At 40.1% G+C, this 27,991-nt stretch overlaps 1 protein-coding gene across 1 annotated transcript in view; it reads left to right on the top strand.

The window, feature by feature from the left end:
• Positions 1 to 7,628: 7,628 nt before the first annotated feature.
• KCND2 (potassium voltage-gated channel subfamily D member 2) overlaps positions 7,629 to 27,991 on the top strand; it is a 339,757-nt gene continuing 319,394 nt past the window's right edge. Inside the window, exon 1 of the mRNA XM_063134056.1 lies at positions 7,629 to 8,745. Within this exon, the coding sequence (XP_062990126.1) occupies positions 7,631 to 8,745 (1,115 nt within the window). The 5' untranslated portion in view covers positions 7,629 to 7,630. The remainder of the gene's footprint in view (positions 8,746 to 27,991) is intronic.

Raw genomic sequence — 27,991 nt, forward strand, 5'->3', positions numbered from 1 at the left:
GTGAAGACATCAATCAACTGCTTTGATAGCAGTCAAAACATTATCTTCCAACATTATTAGATCAGAGGCCCTGCCCTTTCACTTAGAATTGGAAAATGGTATCACTGACATTTATTCTACATGTCCTGACGAGCTTACAGGAAATTGGAGAGCAGGTCTTTTTAATAATACAATTACTGTATTTCCCCCCAATAACTGGGGTGTTAAAGCTCTGCTCTACACAGAGCTCAATATCACATGGCTTTCCAAAAAGCCAGTCTATTTAAAGCATCACTCCTGCCAAATTCTAATGAAGGTTTCATCCAACTGCTTGCACTTTCCACCACGTAAGTACATAATATTCCAGTACTGAGGGGAGGGGGGAAACATTATTGCTTACAACCAAATTCCCATAACATCCCATATTCAGCAAAATCATGCACTGAAGTAGTTAAAAAATAGATCTAGGTATTGAAAGATCCAATTGATTTTTCTCCCCGAAAGTGAGAATAAACCATGCGTTGTTTAAAATGAAATGCTTGCCTTTGTATACCAAGCACATTTTAGTAAAACATTATGTAAATGTAATTCAACATCGCACCATCAACACTGGCTACATTTCTTGGCCGTCATGAATCACTTTTCTAACTGATGTACGGTACATATGCATACCTTTAATAATTACTGTGGAGGTCTTTGGTAGTAATCTCCATAATGTGCATCATTTGGAAATATTGTTCAGACAGACTCATTCTATCATTCCAAGATGCCTTTGCATAGGGCCAGTTTAAAATGCTCACTGGGTGAGCAGTGTAGTGTATAATTTCTCAAAAATGATGTGCTGTGATACAAAAGCCTACCTGGAAGCAGTTGTGGCACTGACTCCTATTTCCAGTTGTGTGAAGACTGGTTGCAGTTTTGCAGTGTGAAAAGAATGCTCTCTGCACATGTTCAGGCACACACTCTGTTCTTTGTTCACAGTTTTCAGGGTCAATCTGGAACTTTCAAAAGAAGATTGAGCACTGAGCTACAATGAGTTCTGGCTCAGATTAAGAGGGATTGTATTTGAGAGGATATAGAGGAATGCCGTGCCAGGCGGGGATAATTCCTGCTGTGGTTTAACTGCCTAGCGGTGATTTTAACAAGCTATTTTATATTTGTTATTTTATTATTGATTTATTACAGATATTTATATCCTGCCTTTCAGGATAAAATCTTACCAAGGTGGCTTAAGAGTAAAATGACAATACATTAATAAAAACATAAGTTGAGCCATGCTGCATCAGACCAAGGCTCCATCTAGTCCAGCACTCTATTCACACAGTGGCCAACCAGTTGCCACAGGACACTGTGACACAACCACAAGCAGGACACAGTGCAGCAGCACCCTCCCACCCATGTTCCCCAGCAACTAGTGTATACAGGCTTACTGCCTCTGATACTGGAGGCTGCACCATTATAAAACAATATGAAAAATAACTTTTAAGGCTCTCTACAGGGCAGTTGATAGAAAACTCTGTGAGGGAAAGGAGGGTCAGTCCTGCTGGAGCAACAGCCTGAGGTAATCTTAGCCTGCTTTCCTCCCTCCATTTCTGGGCTCCCTCCCACAGAGCAGTTGATTATTTTGTTTTCTTTTAATTGCCCCATCCTATAGCCTGGGATACAACAGTTGAGTAATTCAAGGAAATAAAGAGGTCAACTAGGCAGTTGGTTGGGAAAGCACAAATCAAGGTGTACCTGCCAAGTCAGCAACAGCATAGTTTCATGATTATATTCACTGGTGTATTGTTACCGAATAATAGCATGTTCTATTATTGTGGAGTCCCACAGGGATTGGTACTGGGACCAATTCTTTTCAACTTGTTCACAAACCATCTGGAATTAGGAGTGAGCAGTGAAATGGCCAAGTTTGCTGACGACACCGAATTATTTAAGGTTGTTAAAATACAAAGGAATTGTGAAGAGCTCCAAAGGGATCTCTCCAAGCTGGGAGAGTGGGCATCCAAAGGGCAGATGCAGTTCAATGTAAGCAAGTGTGAGGTGATGCACGTTGGGGCAAAACAACAACAACAACAACTTCAAGTATAACCTAATGGGATCTGAGCTGGCGGTGACCGAACAAGAAAGACATCTTGGGATTGTGGTGGACAGCTCAATGAAAATGTCCACCCAGTGTGCGGCCGCTGTAAAGAAGGCAAACGCCAAGTTAGGCATTATAAGAAAAGGAATTGAGAATAAAACGGCCAGTATCGTACTGCCCTTATACAAATCGATGGTGCGACCACACTTAGAATACTGTGTACAGTTCTGGTCACTACTCCTAAAAAAGGACATTACAGAGCGGAAAAAGTGCAGGAAAGGGCAACTAAAATGATTAAGAGGCTGAAGCATCTCCCCAATGAGGGAAGGTTACATCAACTGGGATTGTTTAGCTTGGAAAAAAGGAGACTAAGGGAGTCATGATAGAGGTGTACAAAATTATGCATGGTATGGAGAATGTGGCCAGGGAAACATTTTTCTCCCTCTCTCAAAATACTAGAACCCAGGGTCATCCCATGAAACTGATTAGTGGGAGATCCAGGACAAATAAAAGTAAGTATTTCTTCACACAGCACATAGTTAAATTATGGAACTCAGTACCACAAGATGTAGTGACGGCCACCAATTTGGATGGCTTCAAAAGGGGTTTGGATAAATTCCTGGAGGCAAAGGCTATCAATGGCTACTAGCCCTGGTGGTTGTGTGCTATCTCCAGTATTCAAGGCAATAAGTCTGTGTGCACCAGTTCCTGGGGAACATGGGTGGGAGGGTGCTGTTGCACCATGTCCTGCTTGTTCATCCCTGGCCGATGGCTGGTTGGCCACTGTGTGAACAGAGTGTTGGACAAGATGGACCCTTGGCATTTCTTATGTTCTTATTAATTGTTTTGTGATTCTGTTGGACATTGCCTTCTGTAAATGTCTAAAATGGCATTTTACTATCATTTCTACTACTACATCACCATCTAGGATTTATTTGTTAGAATACCTGGATATACTGTACTGGCTTCCAGAATGCCTTGAGGGAATCACAACTTCAAATTTAATTTTTGATATAAAATGTATGAAATGATTTCAGGTGAGAACTTTATTTATTTATTATTCAAATTTATATACTCCTTTCCACAGAAGCATCAAATCAGGCACATGTGTCACCTTCAGAAATGCTCCCTCTGATAATCACAAAGATTGAGCAGGGATATAAGGAAGGGGGCAATTCTTAGAACCCTATATTTGAGACATTTAGCTTCACTCTTCATCTTCGCTTTGCAAAGGTGGTGGAACAGTAGACCTTATTTCAGGGATGGACAAGCTACAGACCTCAGCCTAATTTCATGAGACCCTCTGCAAGCGATCAGTTCTGACCTCTCTTGAGAGTGATCTGTCTGCCCCCTGTGCAAGAGCGAAGGAGAGAGAATAGGATGTGTAAAAGAAAGTAACTAGGAAGAGTGGCTTCACTAGGGGCATGAGCCCCCTGACAGATTACATTTGAGGGGATACAACTATCAACAGAAAAAATATTTCCCACCCCTTATCTATTCCTAGGCCAAGTTTATACCTATCAACCACTATGGGAACTGAATGCTGGATTAGATAAGCCTTTGGTCTGATCCAGATTGATTTGACTTGTTCTTAATTTTTGTTCCAATAGCAAATCAGGAACCTTGTAATAGTAACCAGGGCTTGAAAACAGAGGTCTATTCCCAAACAGACATTATTTTAAATTTATCTCTAGCAGCTACATCTTTATTTTATTTTTCATTTTTGCTCTACAGTAGTTGCACGGAGCCCAGTTCGCATGGGGTCTCTAGTATGGGTGGGTGAGTGCACTGGGCTTTTAAGATCTGGACTGGGGTCCCTGAATATACACTAAAGTAGAGGCGGGGAAAAGAGATATAGCTGCAAGGCACAGATTTAAAGTCATATATGTTTTGACACCTAGTTCCACCTGAGGTGGTGAAGTCTGGCTTTTGGGCTGTACTACTTTAGCTTGTAGGTAGAGGCTCACAGGATTAAATGCTCCTTACAGTAAAATGTCAATACATGGCTTGCAGGGAGAAAAATATTAGGCTAGGTTCAGTGGAAGTTGGTGGCTCTGATTCTGGGGACTCTGGGAATCCATCCAGTTTCTGTTCAAAACACACACTCACACACACTCACACACACACACACACACACACCGACCGACCGACCTGAAGTGGTAAAGTCCAGACAACAGGTTTACCATTTCTACACCAGATCTGTTTCTTTAAGTTTTTGAACAATGAAAGCGCAGCGGACTACTCGTCCTCCACGCGCCATCTAGTGGTCCAAAAGGGAGAAATTTTGGGTTGAAAAAGCTTACGGATAGAAGACAAGATTGCGTGACGGGGGCGGTGGGGGCGTCCTAGGAATGACGATCATTTTCGATCGCTGATCCAAGGCGATTTGAACACGAGCTATAAAATGCAGCGGTCCTTTGGGGAGGGGGGCGAGAGGGCGGGGCGCGTTGCATAACCTGACATGAGTTCGTTTTCGGTTGCAAACGGACAGTTCAAAGAGGGGCGGAGAAGGAACCCCACAAAGTTTCGGAAACTCCGTTTCTTGATTAATAAATCACGTTCAAAAAAAAATCTATAAAGTCTTCTTTCATCTTCATTCCCACTAGAAACGAGAGCGCACTCTAGATCCCGAGGCGCGTGTGTGTGTGTGAGTGAGTGTGTGAGACAGAGAGAGCAAGCGACGCCGCTGAGGATGGGGCAGAGCGACACACACTCGCGCGCACACGCACACACACACACGCAGTCCCCTCGCCTGTACTAGCAAGCGCCGGAGTGTGCACCGATTTGTAATTCTCTTTGTTCCTCTCCGGATCGATGCCCTCCTCCTCCACGCCACGGCTCCCGCCGCCTTGCTTCTCCCTCCAGTGACATTTGCAAGGGAAGAAAGGCGAAGAAGCCGCCTCTGAAATCATAACCTGCAGCGGCGGCGGCGGCGGCGGCGGCAGGGTGGGATTCTCTCCCCTCCTTTGCCTCCTGCCCGCCTTGCCTTGCCTAGTGCCTGCCTGCCTGCCTGCCTTCTTGCAGCAGCGGCCGCAGGCAAGCCCCTCGCCCTGCTCGGCGAGGCATGGGCCACCCGCTGGCGTCTGGAGAGGCAGCAGGAGCAAGGAGCAACCCGGTCCCCAGCAGCAGCCCTGCCCTCCGCGCTCCGCCAGCGGCATGGGCAGCAGCAGCAGCCCTCCTGCCTGACTAGCGCCGCCGAGCTGGGCTCCTTCCTGGGAGGAGGAGGAGGAGGAGGAGGAGGAGAGGGGCTGCATTGAGTTGCTGCCAGGCGGGATTGCGTCGCTCTCCGCCCCCTGCCCGTCCCCCGCGTCTGCCGTTGAACTTGTTGCTGCTGAGGGGAAGAGAAGCAAAAAAGAAGGCGGGCGGGCGGGCTGACCAGAAGCCTCCTCAGCCGCGTCTCTTCACGAGCGCCCGCGGGAGAGTCTCCCGCCTCGAAGTCCTCTCCATGCGAACTGAGCGCTCTGGCCGGACTTTGCCAAGGTAAGGCGACTGCAGGGAAGGGCGGGCTGAGAAGAATTGAGGGGGAGGGGGCGCCGGGTTAGGCTAGCCAAAGCCCCCCACAAGTAAAAGACCCCCCAACACACACACACGCCGTTTACACGCCCCCCCCCGGCACACTTATTATGGATTCTCTTGGCTTCCCCACCCCTTCTTTAAACCCCGTCTGCACCACCAGGTTTGGGCGCCGCGCCACCTGCTCGGCAGCATCAAGTGGCGAGCGGAGTTTGAGAGGGCTCGTGAGGCGCCGAGGCGAGGCGACACTTGCAGCGTCGCGGGAGGGGAGGCGGGGGAGGGCGGGCAACCGGCCGGGTGGGGAGAGCAGAAGCACGGAAACATATTCAGGCGATTCCTGTGTGTGGAAGGGCGTGGGAGACGGGCGAAAAGCGAGGAGGGATCCAGAGACCTCCCCCTTCCCCCCCCCACCCCGCAATCGTATTTCCCTCACAACCCCACCAGCCCTTTGCCCTCACGGAGACTCCTGAACAAACTTCCTGCCTAAGCCCTCCTGGGTGACTCCCTTTGCAGGACCTGAACTTCCTAATCTCCTACTGTCCCTTCCTGCCCCCCCCCCCATTCTTTTTGCACTGTGTATAGGATATGCCATATACTGTATGTGCCCCCTCCAAGCTTCACAAGTAGGGTTGGGACTCTACAATCTTACTTGTCCTAACACCCTTGTACTCTTTAACACACATACACCCTGCTTGATGTTCTCACACCGTATACACTATTTGTCCTAATCGCCATCCACAGAACTCAAGTATCTCTTTTACCCTCCCTCAACTCTGCTTGGTCGCTTATGGGACCCCCACCCAACTCCTGCACTCCTCTGGCCCTCCCTTTCATCATCTCAACTAAGAAGACCCCGCCTCCCAATTCAACTGCCTTTCCCTTTGCATCTGGACACTCCTTTTTCTCACAGTGATTTGGTTCTTCCCTCCCTCATCACAGCATCCCAAAGGTCCCATTTTATGACTATTCCTCTCCCCTCAGGACCAAACTCCCAACACATCTTTCTTTTTTCAACTCCCTCACGCACCACTCTCTTTTCCCTCCTAAAAGCTGAGCTTCCAACTAATGCTGAGCTTTCCTCCTCCCTGTCTTTTGATGAAATGCCTAGCTTTTCCCTCTTCATTATGTCACTCAAGTGTGCTCCTTTCTACAAGTGACTCTTCTTCCGGAACTTCTGAACATATGAAGGCAAAATTTGACATCTTTCCTTATACCCTCCTTAATTATCTCTTTTTAATTCACTTCTCACCTTCCCTAAACACCCTTTCCCCAACTACCTGTTCCTCATGACTTTTTTTAAAAAAAATTAAAGAAAGCTTGGCTTTACCAAAGTTTGAGGTTTCTCTGTTTTCTTTATCCCTTCTGTCCTGTTTCCCTAGGACAGAAAATCTGGAGAAGGTGAGTTATTGGTATGATGCAATGATCTGGATGAAGGAAATCAGCTGTGAATTCATCTTCTCCACCCTTCCTTCCTAAACCTGCTTACCAATGGAGTGGATGAAATTAGCAAGTGTTCCTTCAGCAGTACCATTTTAAGGATTTGCCCAAGGCAACTCAGCCTTATCTTTCCTCTCTCCTCAGTTTTCAGCCACCTATTGGTAGGGGAAATATTTGGGTTGTTATTTGGAACATTTCCAGAAATCAGGATAGAACAGGAAACTTCCTTGCCAGGAGGTTGTCCTTTTGGCCTGACATATTAGCTGATTATTGCTTACTGAATATGGCAGGCTGGCTGATTAGTTCATGCAAACAGTATACTTTAGCTATGTTTTTTTAAAACATCTTTCTTGATCTCATACTGGTTGAGAAAGAAAGTTTTGGCAATAGTATGTGATGTTTTTTGTGTTGTGCAAATTAGATAGTAAATTAAAAATTTTAAACTGACTTGAAGAATAGAAGAACAGTGCCAGTTTGGGGAAGGTGACATAAAGTTAGAGGGGGAAATGGGCAACGTTTTCTATTATTTAGAAATTGTGGACACCCTAACCTCTTGGCACATGTTGTTTTTACATTTCAGTAGACTGGATTATTTCTAAGAACTCCCAGCAATCTTACACAATGGCAGCAGGAGTAGCGGCATGGCTGCCATTTGCTCGGGCAGCAGCTATAGGATGGATGCCAGTGGCCACAAGCCCCATGCCGAATGCTCCCCGGCAGGAGAGGAAGCGAAGCCAGGACTCTCTGATTGTGTTGAATGTGAGTGGCACCCAGTTCCAGACCTGGTTGGACACCCTGGAACGCTATCCTGATACGCTGCTGGGCAGCTCAGAGCGGGATTTCTTCTACCACCCAGAGACACAGCAATACTTCTTTGACCGGGATCCTGACATCTTCCGACACATCCTCAATTTCTATCGAACAGGGAAGCTACACTACCCCCGTCAAGAGTGCATTTCAGCCTATGATGAGGAGCTGGCCTTTTTTGGTATTATCCCTGAGATCATTGGCGATTGCTGCTACGAGGAATACAAGGATCGACGACGGGAAAATGCTGAACGTCTTCAGGATGATGCTGATCAGGATAATGCTAATGAATGCAATCTGCCTTCCATGACAGCTCGGGAGAGGATGTGGCGGGCCTTTGAGAATCCGCACACTAGCACACTGGCTCTGGTCTTTTACTATGTTACGGGCTTCTTCATTGCCGTTTCCGTCATTGCAAATGTGGTGGAGACAGTGCCCTGTGGGGTAAGTCCTGGTGCCATCAAGGAGCTGTCCTGTGGAGAGCGCTATGATGTGGCTTTCTTCTGCCTGGATACGGCCTGTGTCATGATCTTCACAGTAGAGTATCTGTTGCGTCTGGCGGCTGCCCCTAGCCGTTACAAGTTTATGCGTAGTGTCATGAGCATCATTGATGTAGTGGCCATTATGCCCTATTACATTGCTCTTGTGATGACCAACAATGAGGATGTCAGTGGGGCCTTTGTAACACTGCGTGTCTTCCGGGTCTTCCGGATCTTTAAGTTTTCCCGCCACTCACAGGGTTTGCGCATCCTGGGCTACACTCTGAAAAGCTGCGCATCAGAGCTTGGCTTTCTCCTCTTTTCTCTCACTATGGCCATCATAATCTTTGCCACAGTCATGTTTTATGCTGAGAAAGGGTCAACAGCCACCAAATTCACCAGCATCCCTGCTGCTTTCTGGTATACTATTGTCACTATGACCACCCTGGGGTAAGTGCATATGGGTTTTGTATTTGCCTCAACAGAATATAAACAACTGCATTATTGTAATGGATTATGTGTTGTTGATTTTTTTAAGGCTTGTGAGAAAAGTGATGATACAAACTTATGTTTTGATCTGGGAAGTCCTTATGATCTGTTTATCTGCTTATTGCAGAACTATGTCAGTTCACTTCACTATCTCTGAACTGATTAGAAGGATTAACACATATTTATTTATTTATTTACATAGTGGGATGTCAAGTTAAAGTTTCCATGCAGGATCATTTACCTATTTTCTTTTCATCCTTAAAGTAATAAGAGGATGGGACATGAGTTATATGGTTGCTCTGCTGTTAAAACCCACAGCATATTGAAGTTTATGTGGGAAGTCAACTTGTTTAGAAATAGTGCTAAGTTAATCAAGCATTTGCAGCTGGTGCACTGATATATTTCTATAGACAGACTTGTATAAAATTATTCATTTAAGAAGGAACATGATGCAACACAAGACAAGTAGTTTTATGTTTCAGAGTTAATCCTAAACTTAAATCTTCCCATGAAATCAGTGATACGCTAAAGTGCTTAATATTGGCTGGATTTGGCCCGAAGAGGTAAGTTAATTTGACAGCAAATGTGTCATGTTACTCCAAAGTCCTTCCAATAACTTAGTCAAAGGTACTGTAAAGATGGGTTGTTGTTTTTCATTTCAGATATTCATTTTTACAACTGTACATTAACCTATCTGCTAAAAGCGAGATCAGTGAAAAGCAAAGCCAACTTTTCATCTTGGTTATTAAATATCGCATTTGAAGTTTATCTATCTCTGTATCAAACTAAAAGTAATTGAGGTGGCAGATTACCTGACATCCACCACAACATGAACAACACGCTTTACAGAAAAGCATGGACAAAGCACTCCAAAAGATGAATGAGGGAGTATCCCACCATCATTTCTTATTCAGCAATTTATTGGCTAATAAATAAGGGAAATGGGTAGTAAATGAGGGTAAATTCTGAACACTGAAAATATCCACTCCTCTTGGAGAACTTTTGTCATTTCAGTAAAGGATAGTGAAATAGATCTGCTTGGATGTTGTTTCACACATAGGGCAAAATACAACTAATTAAGCTCCATTGCTTTCAGTAGGAGAGATTTAAGCATGTACTTAGCAGTCTCATTGAAATCAATGGGATGGAAAAATGCTTAACTCTGCCTCAATCATGAGTATAAATTAGCCTGAAACTAGAAGTGATGGTGGCAGAACCATCTCTTTAAAGTGGACCAATCATGGATATAACTGGTGTGTGTGTGGGGGGAGTGATTTTTAAAGGAAAAGGATGTGAAGTACTGAATCCTCATCCACCCATCATCTTAACCTATGGGGAGATAATTGAAAGGAGGGAGGAGGGCTCAGCAGCCTCTACCTGTTTGCTTCTATGCTCTAAAAAATAAATCCGGACTTTCCTCTTCAGATATATTTGGGGCAGATTGGGATTATGGTTATATATTATGTTGAAAGTTGGAGTGGCAGTGGCAAAATCATATCTTCAATGTCTAGTTGGGCACTTAGACATTAAAAATAGTAACTTCTAGTTTGGTACTCAGTGAAATATGACATGTAGTTGTTAAAGAAATAATGATCATAAGTTAATACACAATGTTGATCTAATATTTACCAAAGCAGTTGAAGATGAAAAGTTTAGTCAGTAATTGTTATGTCTCACATTGTGTGCAAGACACATGTAGGCTGATTGTAGGCTGCACCATCTGGTTGGTCTTGTCCATGGTACTGAAAAAGACATTTTACTTTTGTTTCATCATCCTGCAGTTCTTTGAAAATACTGCTGCTACTACTACTTATATTATTATTATTATTATTATTATTATTATTATTTCTTTGAATTATGTCAAAATAGATTCTTATATAAATTGATGATAGATAGAAGTGTTGTGCTCTTAGTAAGAAGGAGAATTGCTAATTCCAAGAATGTGTATTAAAGTTAAACTTGACCTGTGGGTGTTGATGAAAATAACTGTAATGTAAGTTATGAGTTTTCCTATGGTATTTTATAACACACAGATTAACTGATTCAGTTTGTCTTTTTATATCACTTCTGTTACCCATATAAAGTTTGTGATTGAAATTGTAGTAAAAGAGTAAAGAATAATTTATTTTAAAAGTTATTTTCTGTTGGAACAAGGCCAGGAGAAGAACCTTAAGAGACAAAGGTTGTGTGATATTACTGACTTTTAAAATGAATGTTAAATTCTCCAGTCCTCCCTTAGCTTAGTTTTAATTTACATGGCTGGCTTAAATTTTAAATAAGAAGTCTGAAAAAAAAAGAGAATGCTTTAATTATGGCCAAAGTTAAATGAACTCTTAGGAATTGCTCATCTAATCTTTTGGAATGCTGTAAAATCATATGAAAGTTTATAGTAAGTAATCAACTAACTTTATGTACATTGTAGAGAATGGCTATAATTCCTATTTTTCTCCCTGAGATAGCAAGGATATTGAATGACAATCTTTCTCATTTGAGAAGTTAGAATGCTAGGAGCAAAACTATATTTCTCAGTCCTGTGTGATTTCTGGGCAATTAAACTGACTTCTAAAATTGCAATAGATTATGCTTGCTTTTTACAGAGACTCATTATGCTAAACACTGTTGTGTTTTAACATCCAAAGACGAGTCATTTTGAATGCCATAAATCAAGAAGGGAGAAGAGTGATCCTTGAAGAAAGGCTTGGTCTTGCTTGAAATTAGAACTAAGAAAAAAAGCATATATATATATATATATATATATATATATATATATATATCTGTATCAGACTTGAGATATCTACAGCTGCTTTCATTTGAACTTGGCAGTTTCTATTACTAAAGTAGTACTAGTCAACTGTATGTTCCTTTTTGTAATCCCAGAAATTTGGTGAATGGATTCTGTAGATCCTAGTAAAGTATGGTGAATATATATCGCATAGGCTCTGCTAAAGTATGCATAAATTAAGAATGCTGATTTGCTTATTTAATTAGTATTGAAGTTTATGCACTACTACACATTTCTTCAGCTAAAGGAAACATCACAGAGCTTTTTTTTTTTTTGTAAACAGGTCAAAGTAACCAACTAGATAATACAGGTATTAAATCCAATTATATCCTTATGTACATATGAACAGTAGTTTTTTAAAAGGTTATTTGTAAATAATTCTTGGTCTTTTGTTGCCTCTCAATTGTGAATTGATAATTTCACATACTAAAGATATAACATTGTCATTTGTTAATATTATCATACCTTCTAAAAGTGAATTCAGGCAGCTGAGTGTCTCTCACTTTGGAAAAGAAGCTAGGCTGCCCAGAAATAATGTAGGGGATTCTACATACTCAGGGAACTTCTTATATATGCAGAAGTACACAGGACTATGAATTTTAAAAAGATCTTTTAAAATCCCCCCAGAAAACTGCATGGCAGGAACCTGCTAACCTACAGAATGTTAATGACAGTTGAGCCTACACAGAAGGGTGGAGGTGGGGAAGGGCCTAATGACGTCAGAAGTCTAGCAGGCCATGTGAATGTATCCGTCGAGTCTATGTTTCAGAAAAGTTTGAGTTTGTAGTGTAGTTCACAAAGCTATTGCATGGCACTGCATTTGGCTGACATGAGGGTATTTTGGTATATTTTTTGCATGATTATACCTTAATGAAATACAGTTCAATTCATTAAACAAAAAAACTATGGTTTACAAAACAACGTTAAGGCTCTACAGTTTTAACCAAGCACCAAAAAGTGTGGTAATTGGGAGTTAAGGCTCACAAGCCTTAATACCACATCCTCCCTAAGGAGGCAGGAAGTGCAAGTGAAATCCTCATTCTCCCAAAGCAGATAAACCACGAGGACAGGATGGAGAATATGACTTGCAGAAATGATTATGGGGTTGTGGGAAACTGATGATGAACAATTTAGGGCCACCTACTTCTCTCTTTTTATAGAGCAGCCCTTCCCCAACATGGTGCACTCCCAAGGTATTGGACTACAACTCCCATCATTGCAATTCAGTATGTCCATGGTCAGGCATGCTGGGACTGTAATTTCAAACACCTGGAGGGCAGCAGGTTTATGCAGAGGTGACTGTGGTCTTGTGGAAAACTGATCATGAACAACTTCAGGCCACCTACTTCTCTTTTTTAAGAGCATCTCTGTATATTGAGAGTTGCAACCCAACACAACTGACAGGCACCAGGTTGGGAAATGCTGTTCTAGAGCAAGGGCAGGCAGAGTAGATCTCCAGATGTTTTGGAGTTCAGTCCCTACCAGCATGGGCAGTGATCAGGAATGCTGTGAGTTGATATCCAAAACATCAGGATAGATCTATTTTCTGCCCACATCTGTTCTAAATTATGATGTTTTCCAGCATTAAGATATGCAATACATCAAGGAACTCCAAAAGATGTGCATCAGTTTAAATAGACAAACCAAATGAAGCAACAATGAATGAATCTTGAATACTGATGTGGTTCAATATTCTACTCCTTTCTATCAACTTATTCTTCATAATTTGTAGAATGGCTATTATAATTCCACACTCATAGAGGGAAATGTCATTCACCCAAAAGAAGGAAATGAGAAAAATAACCCATAGGAAGACACAGAGTCAACTGTATTCATTTACAAACAAAATCCCAATTAATTTTGAGTCACAATTGGCACTTGATCAGGGGACCTGCTTTGCTTTAAAAAACACAATCTCTGAGTCTTGTGTATGAATACCCCTCAACATATACACAGTTCACCTGATGAAAGGCAACTGTGTCCTGAAAATAGATTTATTTATTTATTTATTTATTTACAATATTTATATACTGCTCCCCATTGAAAATTTCTGAGCGGTATACAAGATAAAATAAAGTAAAAACAGAATAAAACACTTTAAAATAGATTTTAAAAGAAGCAAAATGTATAGTGAAACATGGCTGGTCATTAAGGAAAGGCTTCCTGGAATAATGACGTTTTCAGGAGGTGCCGAAAGGAATTCAAAGTTTAGACTGCAATCCTATGCACATCTACCTGTGCATAAATCTCATAGAAATGAGTGATGCTTGCTTCTGAATAGATGTGCACAAGCTTGCTCTCTTAGTGGTAAATGTGTCTGTGAATGCCTTCTACCAGTTATGTTTGCATATTTGTAATGACTGGATGTGAAAACAAATGAGTTAAAACATGCTAATCTACTCTACCTAAAAACAATGATTTTTAAGTGTTTGTTTATTATTCATATAGAACCATCAATGTATATGAGCAAGAAACATATAGTAAAATAGGACTCTGCCCCAATAAGTTTACAATCCAAATGTCAACAGTTGTCAAAATAGCAAAAGGAGGGGGAGAGAAGAAAGGAAAGGAATATGTATGGGGAATCCGGGGTCAATATGACCAAATGAAACTACATATACTTAAGTTTAGTTTCAACTGGGGATGACATTTAAAAAGGCTTTGCAAAAAAAAAAAAAAGTGAATTATGAAGACAGATCTAAAGGAAGAGAGAGAGGTAACACAATGCAAGTGATCTTAGAGACATGGGGCAACAAAGGAGAATTAAAGTCATTTAAAAAGCCAGGAAATTTTGGAGCAACTCAGGGAGGTAAAGATTGCAGACACGAATATAATTTAATTAAGGAAAGAAAGATAGGACTGGGCAAGGCCGCTGGGATCTCTAAAGGTAAGGGGAAAGAGTTTGTGCTGGATTTAGAAGGAAATGGTGAATAATCTTGAGTACGTAACATAACCAAAGATGATCTACTGACAACTTGTTGATTTCATAAAACTGCGCCCTGCATGACCATTTTCTTATTCACAGCTACAATTTGGTATCAGGTATGTTGTTTTCCTCACATTTTATTAGAAACAGATGGAATCTGGTGTTCTGGCTGTTGAGTCATTATTAGTCATAAATAAATTTGACTGGTGCTGAAGAGTCAAAAGGCACAACAATAAATATTACACTGCAGCACGAACAGTATGTGCTGTCACATATGATAATAGCAGCTAGGGCATTATTTATTAGTTATAGCCCCATTATTTTAAGTGGTATTTTGTAGTATTAGAATGAAATAAATATTTGATCTAAATATTTAAAAAATTCCAGGTATTTCAAATGCATGTTACCTGATATCCTGCCCCTCCAGGATAAGAAACCAATACCAAAATAGTGAAAAATAGTGAAAACCAATACCAAAATAGTGAAAAATCTATAACAACGCTGGCTACTGTGTAAGGAAAATGTAATAGCAATTCACTGAAATCTAAAATATCCTCTGCAAATAAAATATTTATCTTATATCTTGTTGACATGAACAGCATTTCACAAGCACAAGAGAAAGTGCTTGTCTTGTTTATTATTTACCAGCAAACCTTGTTGGCCTTCTTGCCTTCCTTCTCACGTAGGATATTGCTTCTGTAAATGCCTCAATCTCTGCAGAGTAATCCCTAATTTACACCAAACCAAGTGACAAGAGAATCAGGATCTACAAGTATAGAAAGCAATTGTTTAAAAAAACAATTAGGAATGAAAACCCCAATAATACAGTTTTAGATACAGCAGGCTTATCAGATTTCACAGCAAGTTGTCTGCTTCACTAAGACAGCACAGGAAAATATACTCTGTATTTATATACCTGTAGTTCTTTATGCACAATGATAATATTATCTTATCTTTAAGACATAGCTGATCGCCACTGCTGATGTAGGAAGAATTGGCTTTTATGTTCAGTGTGGTCTAAGCCTCTTGGACCAAAATGCACACCTCTGTAGAATTAAGTGTTTCAGCTATATTATCATTCCTATTCACTAGTTACCCCTCAGTTGATTTAAATTATATGAGAGGTTCTCCCTGCAATGCATGTTCGGTGACAGACATGAGCTACAGGAATGCATCAAAGGGGGAAGAGCCAATGACCAGAGTCCTCCAGTGATTCCAACCATATTGGAACTGAATGACTGAACAGAACTACTGTAACGCTACTGCATGGACAGCCAATCCACCACCATGTTAAGGGATGTATTTTGAGTTAAGACAGACTAGTCCCATGGACTTTACTGGGAGAAATCATCCAAAGTATGTGTTTTACATTACCTACAGTAGGAGTAGATATGACGGCCAGGTGGAACTTTAAAAAAAAGAAAATTCCAGACGTATAAAGGCAACTTTGAACAATAACAGACCGATCCAGTATCTTTGTGGGAAGTAAAGCACAAAGTGTTTTCTATCAGATACTCTAGACCTATTGTTGTGATGTATATCATTCATTCATAGCTGCTGTGTGCAGATGTTAAATTTTTTCACATCGTAGGTCTTTCACAGATATGTTGTTTAATCAATTTTATGAACACAGCCATTATATGATCTATGCTGACTCATCCAAAAACTATGTGCAGATTGCAGTATCCATAGTGCAATCCTATATGTGGTTACTCAGCCATAAGTTTCACAGTGTTCAATGGAACTTATTTCCGGTGTGTATACCAGTGGAGGGCAATGTGCAGCCTCAGGCTGTATGCAGCCCCCATCGCCCCAAATGTTCCCTGGTCTCCCCCCAGTTGAAAAATACTTTTAAAAATATGTCTGTAGAGGCTTTGGAATGCCAGAAGTGTTAAATTTAGCTTGTGAAGAAGCTAAATTAGTCTCTGTAGTGCTATAGAGCAGTTTGCTGCCAAATTTTCATCTTTTTTGGGGGCGATGCACTCTATAGACTGCACAGCGTTCTGTGGAATGAGGACCATGCACGGCAGGGGTCTCAGGGGGCAAAAATGAACCTCTGGAATGTCCATCCTTGGGTATATGATTGCAGCCAAAAAGTAATATATTTGATTATAATTTTAAAAATATTCACTTTAGCAGCTCTAAACATCATACTAACACCTCTACATCTCCCTTTACTGACTCAGCTGTTAACTTTTTCAAAGACAGTCCAAACTTACTCTTATGTTGTGGAACAATCTAACTGGTGCTCAGCACAGGTGCAAGAATGAGATAATGTGCACCATTTGTATTTAGGTTTAGGCAAATTGTTCCAAATTTAGGGGCACATTATGCAGCCTGATTTTGATATTTCTGTGTATAGTTGAGAAAATAATATTACTGAGCAAGAATTGGAAGAAATTCAGCATCCCTGTACATTTGAAAGTGTCTATGTTCCTGACCCATGAAGGAAATTGACAAGAGTCTCAATACAATAATGAGCCATTGTATTCTTCCCCTAGCTGCCTAGGCTGTTACACTTTTGAAGGTATCACAGTAAAGGAGATCTTTAAAAGATACAGAAGAGATAATAATAATGCATATAAGGATTATGAAAGAAAGCTTTTTATATTCAAACTGAGAGTGCAAATATTGATCACTTACTCTGTGTCTGTGTTTTAAAACTTCTCTAAGGCAGCTTTAAAGTGGTTGTTTATAATCATGCCATAAGCAACATCTAGAAAAGTAAGGAGGATGGCAACACTCACCATGTGGCCCAAGTCTACACACACCCCATCAATGTGGAGACATTTAAGGTGGGTGTTACATAATTTATGGACTTCTGATTCCACCCTGCAATAAGAGGAGGTAGACAAGAGTTTGTTCGTAACTTAATACGTGGGAATGATGTAAAGTTGGTATCACTGGCCAGAGCCAAGATGAGAGCTGACATCTTGATGGTTTCTAAAGATGATAGGTAGGTTGGGAATAATATTGTGAGGAGCCTTGAAAGTGAATTTTGTATTTGACATGGTAGAAAAGATAGAGTGGAAAGGTGATGTGATTGAAACAATTGCGAAGGAGAATGGCTGCTGCCTTTTGAGCTTGAATAGATAGAAGGCTGCAGAACAGGAGAGGGAAGTAGTCAGGTAGAGGTGACATATTAAAATTAATAGTATGGCTTTAATAATACTTTGGCTCAAGGGACAGCAATTCAATTTACTGCTACAATATTGGGACAGGGACAGACTGGTATGTTCTGTTTCATCAGAAAACTTTTAAAAACTTTAGCTTTCTTATATTAAAATGTAAGACCAGCCTTGGTGGGTCAATCCATTTAAGCTTATCAATGTATGAGAAATCATTCCATCAAGTTTTTTTTAAAAATGGATTTCTCCAAATGTTGACTGAAATATAATTTTTGGTCAAAACTCTACATTTCCAAGCTTCTGCATTCTGCAAAAAGAAAAAGAAAAAAAGTCTTTGATAACATGTACATATTTGAAAAAATGTGCAAAGAAAAATGTGTACATTTCCAAAGTATGCACACTGTTTAGTCAATAGGTGCATGCATCCAAACGCATACAAATTTCCATAGGGATTCATAAATAAATAAATAAATACATAAATCACAAGCTTGTGTGAAATCTTGAGGATATTTTCCTGCATTTATGTACCAGTCTTGTGAGATTTATTGGAGCTAATCAGAAGTAGTGTTAGAGCAGAGCAAGCAACAATTTGAACAGTGAGTTGCTGGTCCAGACCTTTCTCTAGAACAGACAGAAGGTGTCCTTGAGAGTTTGAGAGATGGAGAGATTTGTGTTTCCCTTTGTGACATGTTCTCTCAAAAACTGCCAGTCCCACAGTTCATTAGGCAGGAGGAGGATAGCTAGTCAGAGGGACAAAGCATTATAATAATCAGGGACAGTGGGAGCCAGTGCTAATGGGTAGGATTTACGGATGCAAAATATGTGGGAGTAAATGTCTAGTTCACACATGGATACATACACTTATATACAGACACACCATACTGCCATGCTTGGTGGCTATACCTACGGCAAGATCTGCACTACTGCTTTAAAATAGTTTATAACAGTAATGACAACTGTTGGGGCACAGGGCACACTCCATATACAGTTTTCAAACTGTTTTCAAAGTGTCATATCCTGCTTGGTGCAGATCTGGCCCAAAAATCTGAAAGCCAGAAATGTAACCAGATTTCACAAAGGAAGCTAAAGGATACCTATCCTCCAGTTTTCAAACAGAAAAGGCTTTTATGCAGTCTGGCTCAGGCAATTCAGGATATTTTTTCTCTTTGACATTTTTTAGTCTCTGCCAGTTGAGTATTATCTAATGTACATTCTTGATAAAGTTTATTGCTTATGTTTCTTTTGAAAAATGTAATAAAATATAGTGTTACAGCTCTGTACGGTGCTCAAAAAGTGATGCCTCTATCCTGCCAGAAGTATTGCTATGATCACATTCTTTAGCACAGATATATCAGTGCTGCCAAAGCTGACTGTTCTGGTGATATTTTCAACAGGTATGTAGGGATATACAAGAATTTCATTTTAGTTTGTAAATTATCCAAACCTGTCCTGTTTGTAAGCCTGAACATGAACTCATTTGTGAGTGGATAAGGAAGCACGGAATAAAGACACAGACATCAGAGCTTGGGATAAACTAGGGCCTCTTTATTTAACAACAAGGAAAATTCAACCCCTCTCTGGATCTGCATGTGAAAGTGCGGGAATCAATATGTCCTGATCTCAGGCTATTTGCCTAGTTTAAGGGCGAGACACTCTCTTAAGTCAGGAGTGGGGTAACATGGCCCCTTTCTTATATGACACTTCAAGAGTGTGGGGAGACCGCCCAACGTCATCTCCACGCAGAGCCGTAAAACCCTGAGTAGACGAGGCAGGAAGATCTCCAAAGGCATACCATATTGAGATACGTGAGCCATGAAGCTCTGGCTATGCCAATCACCTAAAAGGTGCCAGAGTGGTCACCGTCCCTATTCTGGGATAGCAAATTCCCACACACCCCACCACTGGAGGGTGCCAAGCCTCAGCTTAGGAACTCACCCACCCCGAGGCCGAATAAGGGGCGGGACCAGCCTTTAAAGGCTTGGCCCTGCCCTTGCCTCATGGGGCTCAGGTGTGCAACACGTGAGGTTTTTATTCCCCTCCTCCCCACCGCAACTACTGTTTCTCCCCCTCACACCATGCCGGCTGAGGGGGATAAAAGACTTTCTTCCAAAAATGGTCACACGTTTCTGAACTTACAATTGCGTTAGAAAAATGCATTTTTTAAAAAAGAAGTAAGTTCACTTTGAAATGTGCATTTTCCCAAAAAACACTCATTTCCATACTTTAGACAATGAGTGGGTGGGCGGGATGCACTATTCAAAAAAATACACACAGAAATGTGCACTTTTCCTATTTGAATGAACCATAAACAGATTACAAATGAAAATGGGAGGAAGCTGAACTGAGGTTTGAAGTGAAGTTTAGAAAATTTCTGTGAGCTCAAACATTGTTGGTTCTTCCATACCTACAGGTATGTGCATGGATCATTAAACAAAATCCTCTGCTACATGCAAATATTTTTAGGAGTGTTTTAAAGAGAAAAATCTGTGTGTATAGCTTTCAGGTGACATCTTTCCAATACGGAGATATTCACACGGTTGTGGGATTACATCCATGCATATTGCTGAGACAGTTTATAGAAACAGTAGGGGTGCATCTTGCACCTAAACCTATTTAGATAGATATTTGTAACTATTTGTTAAAAGAAAAAAACTTTTATAGAACCAAAGGGAACCCCCAAATTGTGTTGAAGTAAATCATATTACTTGGTATTAGGGCACAATCCTACATGTGTTTAGACAGAAAGAAGTCCTACAACGCCCAGCATTCCCCAACCAGCATGTCTAAACATGACTAGGAGTGCGTCATAAGAAAATTAAAGTATGCATGGCATTAAACATAAAAGGTTAAAAATACCATAAAACATAAAAGTAGAAAACATAAGATCATTTAGGATTCAATCCTATGCATGCTTAGCCTAAAAAAAAAAAAGTCCTACAATTTCCAGCCTCTCTCAGCCACCCATTCTGGAAAATGGTGGGTATTATAGGACTTTTTTCTGAATGAAATAGTGTATGTGAAGCACCTTGAACACATGAAAGTGCTATTAAAATGCTATACATGGTATTACTAGCATATTTTTGCATATTTGGTGTGTGTGGATGAAGCAGCCAAATAATTGCTGTATTTTTAGAGAGGACCGGTCCTATACATTTTGAAGTGGCATAGCACTTTCCAATACAGTAGAAGGTAGCAGAGGGATTCTCCAAGTTTTTCTTTGTCTACAACCCAAACAAAAGTCTTTGCTACTGCTTCCTTATATAGTATCATACCCTGGGGCATTGTTGATTTTTTATTTTTGAAGTATGGCTGCTCTCACTAGATGCCCAGCTCCTTCATTTGCTGGGATTTCGGGGGCATTGAAGCTGCTAGGCTTGAACCTAGGTGGAACAAGAGTTCATTTTTGAGCCTGCTATATGATGGTGATAGTGACGAAGAAACAATTTTTCTCCAGCACTGTCACACCAACAATGCCATCTAGGATAGATTATCTGTTTGGTTCTTCAGTCTGTTTTGTCGTGAAAAGCATGAGACCTCTCAATGATATGCTATTTGTTCATTCAGTAGTTTGTGGGAAAGGGTTTCTTAAATCCATTTTGTCTCCTGACTTAAATTACACCAATTCTGCATTTCAATCAATTGAGGTATTCAGTGCACGATCTGGTCTTATTTGGTTTAGATGGGTTTTAGTTATTGCAGCCTGATGAGGTGAACAAGGTGCTTGCTAAAGTATACCATACCAGCTGTATGTGACTCTTGCTCATCATGACTTACAACAACTACTGTGTGTGTTACTGGGAGAAGGCTTTTTCCCCCCCTCTTCATTTTAGCCAAGTCATGATGCAGTGTCATTTCTATTGGTTCGATTCAAAGTGCTGGTAGCCCTAAAGGCTTGAAGGCAGGTTATCTGAAGGATTGTCTCCTCCTGTGTGTACCTGCCTGGACCCTAAGATCATCTTCAGGGGGCCCCACCAAAGGAAGTAAGGCAAGTGGCTACCAGGAAGAGGGCCTTTTCTGCTGTGGCACCCTGACTGTGGAATAAGCTCCCTAGAGAGGTTCACCTGGCAGCTCCATTGTACTCCTTTCGGCACCAGGTGAAGAACTTTTTATTTTCTCATCATTTTAGATGATGATGATGATGATGATGATGATGATGATGATGATTTGTATCCCACCTCTTGCCCAATACTAATTATTAGTATTTATTCTAATCTTTCAGCTCTGCTGTTTTAAATCCGTATTTTAAATTTTGCATTCCTGCTGGGGTTTATTCTGGTTGTAGTTTAATATACTAATTATTAATAGTGGTCTTTCCCTCTAAAATGCTTTTCTACATTAAAAGTATTCTTTAATAGATGTGACAACAAAGAGTCCTACCGCTTAAACAGTTTCTATATCATGCTCTTTAATTTCTACCTAATAAATTTCCAATAGGAATTAATTTCCCATGGCTATAGGTCCTACTGCAAAGGGAGAATGGATGTTCATTTATGTTCCATTTTATTATCTTGGTCTGATGTTTATACTAAGAATGGCACAGAGATGGTACTACCAGTCTTTGTAAACTTTATACAGTTTTCAGCCAGCATGGTAACATTTCCTTGTGCTGCCTTTATCAATGGCAGACAGCAGCCACAAGACCATAGTAAACTGGCTTAGGAATAAAGTTGATGCATTTTGCTATGGTGGATTTCAGATGCACCAGGGCTCTCATGCTGAGAAATGGGAGATATGTTGCCCATTGCAAAATTAAAAGAAAGCACTCACATTGGCTTTTTAAAAAAATAGTTTTATCTGTTTACTGATGTGAACCAAAACATTTAAAGCTGAGCATCAATCTTATGAAACTGCAACCATAATGGGTTTAGGATTTTCTCCATTAATTTACTATAGGACCAAGTTATAAATATCAATGTAAGGATAAAGGTGATTTATGATAGTCAATGTCTTCTTCTTTTTTTCTTGAAGTAGAAACCAATCTGTATCTGGGCCTTTTTCCCTGCACAGAGTTTATACAGTAAAAGTTTGGGCTATTGCATGCCCAACTCCTTGGGATGATAAGCCCAGTTCATGAGCCAGGGCTTTGTGCAAGTCAAGTTGCTTATCTATGCACCTGGAACCCTCTTCTGTACACAGATGGTCCTTACTGAATAATAGGGATTAACTGCTATTCTGTTCTTTTGTACAATAAATTAATTCCACTTGTTGGTTTCACCTCAGGTTCTCTGTATAGATTAGTAAACCCCCATTCTTTTAGGGGCACAGCTACATCAGTCATTGCTCCCAATTCAGGGCATCCTCAAACAATAAGGGAGACAGGTTTCCAGTATTCGAGGCAGAAACCTGTGTCCACCAGTTGCTGGGGAACATGGGTGGGAGGGTGCTGTTGCACCATGTCCTGCTTTGTTGGTCCCTGGTCGACAGCTGGTTGGCCACTGTGTGAACAGAGTGCTGGACTAGATGGACTCTTGATCTGATGCAGCATGGCTCTTCTTATGTTCTTAAGTGACATCAGTTAAAATGTGACATAAAATTAGTACTCTGGATTGGAAATTTTGTTAAGTATTCCATACCAGCTTCAGATTTTTTGCTGATAATCCAGACAACCTGATGACAATTTGCTTCCACCTCTAATTTATTCAGAATTCTGAAAACATCCCCCCTCAAACCATTCTGCTATTCTCTTGCTTTTCCACCCAAAGCCCCAAGGCAAGAGCTCCCTATCAAAACCCATTCTGACATATCTTTGCTGTCAAAGAGGCCAAAAGAGGGGCATTCGGTTGACTGTTCCTTTCATTATCTATGGCGTTTTCTGTTAAAATAAATCACATCACGCTTTGAGATTCTCTGTGATTTTGTGGGCTGAACAAGATTTTCAAGATGCTTCATACTTCTCAGAATTAATTTGAGAATGATGCCTCAATGTTTTCATCAATAAAACAAATCTTCTTAAGACAAGGATAATGAGGAACATGAACAAAGATGAATATGAAGGCAGAGGTGCCCACCAGATGGTAGATAGAAATGTTGTGGCACGTCAATAATTCAAATAATAAAAAAACACTTCTTATGTTTTGCTGTTACAATATTTATTAGCTGCAGTGCTATCAGCTGCAATGAAATAATTGTCTTCAAAGACAACTTCAGAAGAGAGCTGAGTGAACATATTGCCATATATTGGTATTTTCTGTACTCTTGTCATTGAGCAGGAAGCATTACATAACAGAAAAGAGGTTCAGTCCCTCTTTCTCAGTGAGAGATAAAGAGCAGATATATCTACAAATAGTTCTGTTTGTAGGAACTTGATGATAATACCCCCAAACATGACTAAATTTTCATGATTTTTAGTGGCTAGCAGAAGTTATAATAAATGTGGGTGGGATAGTGTTTTATTCCAAATGTGTTACTATAATTATTCTAACTATACGTAAAGAACTTTTATTTAGACACTTTCTAGAGTATAAGAGTTCTCTTTGAAAATAACTACAGTACATTTGTTAATGGGACACTCGAGAATAATGTCACGTCCCTTGGTTCTGAGACCTCACGTTACCCCAAGGAGGACTCAGGTTTAGATGGGTTACAGATCACCCCACTTCATAGAGGTAACTTGGCATCCTTTCTATACTGAGTACGTGGCTCTCTCGTCATCTGATTCTGAAGAGGATTCCCCTGTCGCTCAGCCATGCAGCAGCATGAGACTGCAAAAATAAACACTGCCCCTTTAAGAACTGCAGTCAGCATCTAGCAATGGTGTAGCCACTGAAAAGACCAGGCTGTAACACCCTTCTTAAGGGAGAATCTTTTTACTAAAGCCTTATCCAGGAGAACTCTTAATGTGCCTTTGTGGGACAAATATTCTTCATCAAGTTCTTGTGTGAACTATTGAGGCACTTTACAAACAACAACAAAATAATAAGCAACTGCCCAGAGATATTCAACTATTGTGTGGTATAAAAATGTAACAAATACATAAATGAATAAAAAAAAATTGTCTAAATGTTTAAAGTTGTCTTTCTGGAAAAAGTCTACACAAGATAGCAAACAACAATATAAACATATAATTGCAATAATATAACGTTATATTGTTTTAAATTCAAAATATTGAGAAAAACAACAATACATTAAAATATAATTCAGCCAGCAACTTTGGGATTGCAAAACTGAATGTGGATGTTCATGAAGTATAATAAGCTCTTGTACTTTATTGTTAAAAGTTTTGTTCATCTGATTAATGAAAAAATAATTAAATATAAAAATAAGAATTGTGGGGAAAATTTCCAAAGCCACAGCAGTAAAACAGTAGCATGCGTAACAGAAACACACCAGGTTTTGGCCACTTGGAAAAGTTAACTTTTTAAAACCCCTTTTAAATACCAAGACTGAAGGGGACAAATGTATATCTCTTGGAAGGCAGTTTCATAGTGTAGACCCTACTATAATGACCATCTTGGTTGCTGGCTTTTATAATTATGACCAGTATGTTTTACTGCCTTACAGAAAAGTAATGCAGATGAGAACTATAAAAGTATTAAAAACAGACGTCTTCTAGAAGAGGCAACTGTTTATATAGGTCTACTTAGACACAGTGGAATTTTATTGGTTATGACACATCAACCTTCCCACATTTTCCCCATGAAGACAGCATAAAATATATGCCTATGAAAAAGAGGGCAGGGCTCCTGTATCTTTAACAGTTGTAGAGAGAAAGGAATTTCAGCAGGTGTCATTTGTATGCATGCAGCACCTGATGAAATTCCCTCTTCATCACAACAGTTAAAACTGCAGGAACCCTTCCCTCTTTTGTATCTGGTCACTCTAATATAGAGAAAAAATTGATTTGATTTTACCAGCTGTATTACAAAAGAATACTGATGGAGTCAAAATAAGCTTAATGTAATCTCTGTGAGTCATTGTCATCTTTATTCTGGATCTTATGATTGGTTAAAAAAAGGTATTTATTTTCCTCTAGGCAGTGACTTTTAAAAGAGTTCTGTCACAAATGGAATAGCTGCCAACTAAACATTCATACAGTACTATGAAATATATTGTTCATAATTTACCTTGCGTCCATGTGGATTTCTCTTTCTCTTTGAATACAAAGAATTATATTCAAAGAAAAATAGAGCTATTGGAGCTTTGTGAAGGAAGAGATGTAGTTTAAAATTGACTTCAGGAGAGCCCTATCCAATAAATTTAAGAATTGCATACTGGGAGGTGAAAGGGACATCTTATCTTAAAATTTGACTATTATACTTTTCTTCATCCAATGATAATATAAAAAAAATTAATTCTGTTCATATTGCAGTATTGTGATTTTTTTAAGTCTATTTGTTCTGATCAGAAATCCAAAAACAAGACGGCATCTGCTGAGGAGGAAACCATAGCTTAAATAATACCACCAGTGTACTCGTAAAATTTCAAAGAACATTATGTATTAAGCCTACTTTCATCTGTTTCATTTGAGGAAAAACAACTATTTTTTAATAGCAGGGTACCTTTTTCAATAATAATAATAATAATAATAATAATAATAATAATAATAATATATTAAGCAAGTAAATAAACTATATTGAAATAGTTTGGAGTGGTCACAGTGAAGTGAGTAGTATTTCAGCCATTCTCAACAGAAAAGGGAGTTATCCTAAGCTAGAACTTATATGATAAATGAATTAAATCTTACAGGAAATGTCTAGTAGTGTTTAAGAAGTGGTTGTACTTAATTGATAGAAGTCGTATTATTATGTGCTGATCATTATTTTCCTTTGCTCACTTTACAAATAACATTCACTCCTCTTATAACCTCCATCTGTATCATCAAAACCCATATTAAAAAAGACCAACTGAGAAATCATATCCATTGGTAACTGAAATTAATGTCATTATCTAATTAATGGTTAAGTCTCTCATAGCTGTTCCATCAATTGTATATTATTATTATTATTATTATTATTATTATTATTATTATTATTATTATTATTATTTTCCTTAATATGGTAAAATAAGACACAACTCCTGAGCAGTTTAAATGGAAAATGGCCTCAAAGAAAGGGCAAGGAATAGGAAATGCTCCATCAGAACAATGGGATGAACAAATGAGATGATTTGGTCTATGGCAGAAATTTGCACTATTTTGGAAATTTGTGCTTTCACAGTCAATAGCTGTTTGTTATGTGCAGTTTTCTGATATGTGCAAAACAAACAGCAATCACGCAAGTGAGCACAAATTGAAGAGAGATGAGCAGCAAGCTGATGTTCAGAGAAACTTGGCAAGCTGTAACATTGCCCATCCCTATGCAAAGATTCCACAATCAGGGTGTGGTCCTCCAGTTGTTCCTAGACTCCAACTCCCAGCAAGGCCAATGGTCAGGGATGATTGGAGTTGTAGACCAACAACATCTGGAGGGCCACATGTGTCCCACCCCTTCAATACACCATTAAACTGTTTTTGTACCTTGCTTTTATCTCTGAAAAGATGCCCAAAGTAGCTAATGGCATTATGCAAAAACAAATATAATATCAAATGACTTCTTACTATATCCATAGCAGGAGGTGGGGAAACTGTGGCCCTCCAGATGTTATTGAGCAACAACTCCCACCATCCCTGACCATCATACTGTTTGGGGTTGATTGGAGATGGAGGGCTAATCTGCAGCCCTTTCACAACAGAAGAGGCATGCCCCTGAAGGTTCCCCGCTTCAGCGATTGCCCCTCACGGGGCACATGTGACTGATCTGTACTGCAATTAGAGGAGAGCTGTTGTGGGAGCACCTGTGCCCCATTACAGTGGTTTCACATGTGTATTGGTAGAAGTGGACTGGGCTAGGCAGATGACTATCAGGCACAGGATTTTTGTTAATTACTTGTGAGGGATGCACAGGAGCGCAAACACGCAGCAACACATGGGGGCATAGGAACTTGATTGAATATGTGCTCCTGCGCAGAGATAGGTTTGTATTAAAAAACAAAACACTCGGTGGTAAGACACACAGTTACCCATGCACATGCCCCTCACAGCTAATTGGCTGTTCACTGAGCCCAGAACTCATGGCGAACGGCAACAACCTCACAAAGGGGAGGCACACTGCAATCATTCTTTGCAATAGAAGCGAGAGAACCGGTGGGGAAAACAGAACAAAAGCAGTCAGGGATATTCCATTAAAAGTGAACGGTAGAGCTGAGATCACAGCGGAAGCAAGTTAACATCATGTGGCCCTTTAGTGATGACTATGATACAATCCTGCAATAAATGGCTGGTGTAGACTCCCCCAGAGTCTAACAACATCTGGAGGACACAGGTTCTCCACCATTGATCTACAGGGTGCCAGGTATGTAGAGCCAGCAATACTCTATTCAATACCCACAAGGGAA

This window comes from Elgaria multicarinata, chromosome 9 (assembly GCF_023053635.1).
Source record: "Elgaria multicarinata webbii isolate HBS135686 ecotype San Diego chromosome 9, rElgMul1.1.pri, whole genome shotgun sequence".
Lineage (NCBI taxonomy): Eukaryota > Metazoa > Chordata > Lepidosauria > Squamata > Anguidae > Elgaria > Elgaria multicarinata.